Source organism: Hyposmocoma kahamanoa, unplaced genomic scaffold (genome assembly GCF_003589595.1).
Source record: "Hyposmocoma kahamanoa isolate Upper Pololo Valley unplaced genomic scaffold, ASM358959v1 220, whole genome shotgun sequence".
Taxonomy (NCBI): Eukaryota; Metazoa; Arthropoda; class Insecta; order Lepidoptera; family Cosmopterigidae; genus Hyposmocoma; species Hyposmocoma kahamanoa.
In genome coordinates, this window is record NW_020653740.1 from 5,629,032 (window position 1) to 5,633,291 (window position 4,260).

A 4,260-nucleotide genomic window follows, 5' to 3' on the forward strand; every position below is an offset into this window, starting at 1 on the left:
GTGGTAAGCGACACACATATCCATAACAGTCACGGCTTTAAATTGAAAATATCTGAGGGGCACTGCCACTGCGCCTGTTACGGTTAAGTTGACAGGTACCGTGTCCTATAATTTCACCAGCATCCTTCAAAACCGAACGCAGTAATATTACTGCTTGGCGGCAGAAATAGGTAAAGTGGCAGTCCTTCTCTGGACGAACTCTTTCACAAGAAGTTCTACTGTTTCTAAAAAACTTTTGGTTGAGAGACCTCGCTTTGTCCTCACAACTTCTGATATACTACAAAAAAAACATCACAATCCTAGCCTTAAATCCGCAAAGATAATTCTACAAATAACAATATCTGAAGAGCATAATATCTTATAACGTTATCGTGTCTAGCTATCGTCATGATCTCGATAAAATTGGACATCCTCCCTGAAGCACCTTATTCGTATCGCGAATCGAAACTACGGTAGCTGGCATAGCGATCGGAACATGAATAGTAAGTAATTTTATACATTTTCAAGCTGAAGTTTGATTTTCTTCAGAAAGTGAAAATTTAGTTTTAAGTGTTTTGTGTTCATTGGTGACCGACTTTCAATTATCAGCTTTGCAATAAAAAAATTATGATGAGAATCACAAATTAGGCTTCACGAGTTAGAATTTTCCGAATTTTATATTGATCTGAATATTTCTGAAGACTAGGCAACAGAAAAGAATAGGCAAGGTGGGTAGGCGGTTATCTAAAAGTATAATGAGTTTATTATTTTTGAACAAATCGTACATTTGTTTTGTGTGAATAAGGAAATGAAAGCACATTTTTATAAAAAACGAAACCCTCGAGTCTCTTGTCAAACAAATTATTTATTTTCTGTGCTTTGAATTATTTTATTCATTATTTATATTCAGACAACTAAATGTGTTAGTAACTCTTAGCCTATGTTAATACTTAACAATTAACAAAGATCGTCTCTTGAGTCAGTTTCCACATCAAAGGACAATCAATTTTCATAGGTATCATCTTCAAGATGCTGTTATTGCTTGCGTAATACCGCATTAAACCTATCTGTGCGTGTCTCAACGAACATGTTCAAGGTACCCTGAAGGCATTGGGATATTGGATGCGCAGAGCATTGTAAACCCTTTGAGTGTATCCGACCCACAGACTCGGCGACTACTGAAAAGTGCAGAATGCTATGAATAGCGCTATTTTAACTGTAGCTGTGCCAAATAAGGAATACATAGGTGAAAAACTTTTTTAATCTCATGAAAGTCAGCCCTCTAACGCATTTCAATTAAGTCTTATTCATTTGAAATCCAAACTCCCTTGGGATGGAATTTGCACACCTTCACAACTTTAATGAAAATACTTTATTATTACGTATTTGCGAGCGTGCCACATAGGATACTTAATTATAAACTGTTTTTCCCAAATTTCTATTTATTTGAGTCATCAACAAACATTGTATATAGCTTTGTTTAATTGGGCTTTCCAAAAAAATCCCAGTATCAATTTTTTATGATATCAATTGACGTGACAAACAAGTCATGGGCCTGATAGTAAGCGAGATACCTGTCCGTAACATGTGCAGTGCCACTCAGAGCTTTAAATCACAAAAATCTGAGGGACACTGCCACTGCGTCTGTCACCCTGAGATATAAGTTGACAAGTCCCATGTGCCTAATTTCACCAGGACCCTTACCCTTCAAAAGGCGGCAGAAATAGGTAATCGGAAATAGTTATCATCTGATATTAAGTGACGGACGGGACGAACAAGTCATTTGTGCTTTAATGGTAAGCGACACTCAAGACTGGTGTAGTGTCCTGGTCGTGGAAACTTGCAAACGTGCAACCTGTGCCCAAAAAAGGAAGCAGAGCTGACCCTGTCAACTATCGACCTATCTCAGTCACTTCCATACTTTACAAGACTATGGAGCGAGGCTATAGAAAGACATAGTGAAGACCTTGTAATGTCTTTAGACATTTCTAAAGCCTTTGACAGGGTGTGGTACGCAAGCCTTTTAAGCGAGCTTCCTTATGGGCTTCCCACTGACCTTTGCAATTGAATTTCGAATTTCTTAAGTGAACGTTCAATTCGAGTGGTCTTAGAAGGCTACTCTTCCGAACATCGGGCGGTACACAACTCTCTTTCTGCTGCATATCAATGATATGTTAATTCCAGAAGCTTTTGGGTATGTTGATGACAGCACAGTTGTGGACAGGTACTTGACCAACGCAAGGGTAAGTGGAGAAGAAATCCAGTCTTGTCGATGGTTAGTCGTTTGAATTTGACACTTAAGATCTGGTTGGGACGATGCCAATCTTGTCAAATTTAATGCTACCAAAACGCAGGCGCGTCTATTCTCCACAAACCGGAGTCCCTTTCACCTGTCTCTAAATTTTAGTGATATATCCATACCGATAGCTGACCATCTCCAGCTACTTGGAATGGACCTGGCGTCCAATCTGGACCTCGACAGATACATTGAATCTTGGCTTCCTTTTCAAGGCGAGGCGTTACTTCACACCGGGACAGTTACTTCAGCTGTACCAAGCACAAGTCCGATCGTATTGAGAGTACTGCTGCCACTTACGGGGTGGCTCTGCTAAATACCAACTTGAACAACAATCTCGAATCTCGACAAGTGTGTCAAGAGGCTTATAGGTGACTCGGAATTAGTAGAGGCGAAACTGCAGAGCCTTGAATACCGCCGTAAAGTTGCTTGCTTATCGGTATTTTACAGGATATATCACGGAGAGTGTGTGATGGAATTGCATAATTTGGTTCCGCCTTCCTCTTTCCATTCCTCTTTCCGTTGGTCTAGACGTGGGCTGGGATTTCACCCCTATGCCGTGGATATTCCCAGGATTCGCATGAAGCGTTTCGCTTCCACATTTATATGGCAAGCGGCTAGTGAGAGAATTTCCTATCTGCGGACTCATTCCCCGAACGCTGTAACTTTTCAAGGCGAGAGTGAATAGTGATTAATTAGGTGCGCATGCTACGAGTACATCGTCAACCTCATCATCACTTAAGACGGAGGTCAAATGCGCACTTCTTTTTCTTTTAATTTAACGCAGAACGCATCGCACACGCAACAACTTCACTTAATATCTACAGTACTTCCCTGGACGAACTCTTTGACAAGGAGTACCTGTTACTGAAATAATTAATTGTGGTGTTTTGCAAGCTGGCATAATAAAATTGATTAGTATAGCATGAGCGGTATATTTTAAAATTTTGTGAGTGCTAACGGACCCACAATTTTGTAAAAGATTTCTTTCCCATTATTATTACGATACAAATGACGATACGAACAAGTCGAGTACCTGGTGGTAAGCGACACAGGTCCATAGCGGTTGCCGTGCCACTCAAGTCTTTAAAACGCAAAGACCTACGGAGCACTGCCCACTGCCACTGAGACATAAGTTGACAAATAATCCAAATAAAATATCCTGCACACAAAGTCGTGCATCGTATATAACTATAACGTTCATGTTATCATCCAAAAGGATTATCGCGTCCAATCAGTTTCAGATTTTTTCCATTTTTTTATTATTTATTTATTTAGGGGCTTCGATCGTTATTGAACATGACAGCCCTATTAGAAAATCAATACCTAAAGAAAACATGATGATGATGATGATGATGATGACAAAATGACCTCATAGTTATATGTATAATTATTGTATTGTCCATTAGGACAGTGGTTATAATTAGCATTTGTACGTTTTTACAGCAGCTACATGGCTCTTATGCTGCGCGGCTCTTCTGGCCAGTGTCTCCAGCTTCTCAATCCCGTTGAGACAGGATGTGGAGACCATTTGCATTGGCCAGGAGAATTTCCTAGGAATCCCCAGTGATGACAGCTGTATGCATTACTACCAATGTTACGCGGGACGCGCTTACTTGATACAGTGTCCTGCGGGAACTTGGTTCAATGAAGAGGAACAGGTAAGGAGAGGTCTTATTAGTGGTTTTCTACGGGCGATTTATGTTCAATGAGGCTGACGGGTATGAATAAAGCGAAATAAGTTTAAATGACACTGTTCTAAAAACAAATCCTTTTATTTAATAGATATGCGACTGGAGCGAAACACCTGAAAGATGCCGTGAAGTTGAACCCGAACCCGAACCCGAACCCGAACCCGAGCCCGAGCCCGAGCCCGAGCCCGAGCCTGAGCCCGAGCCCGAGCCCGAGCCCGAGCCCGAGCCCGAGCCCGACCCAGACCCCGAACCCGAACCCGAACCCGAACCCGAACCCGAACCCGAACCCGA

The 4,260-nt window shown here is 41.3% G+C and overlaps 1 protein-coding gene across 1 annotated transcript in view; it reads left to right on the plus strand.

The window, feature by feature from the left end:
• Window positions 1–414: 414 nt before the first annotated feature.
• The window catches only part of LOC113228078 (clumping factor B-like), a 4,549-nt gene continuing 703 nt past the window's right edge, over window positions 415–4,260 (plus strand). Inside the window, exons 1-3 of the mRNA XM_026461219.1 lie at window positions 415–482; window positions 3,722–3,936; window positions 4,061–4,258. Of these exons, the coding sequence (XP_026317004.1) occupies window positions 476–482; window positions 3,722–3,936; window positions 4,061–4,258 (420 nt within the window). The 5' untranslated portion in view covers window positions 415–475. The remainder of the gene's footprint in view (window positions 483–3,721; window positions 3,937–4,060; window positions 4,259–4,260) is intronic.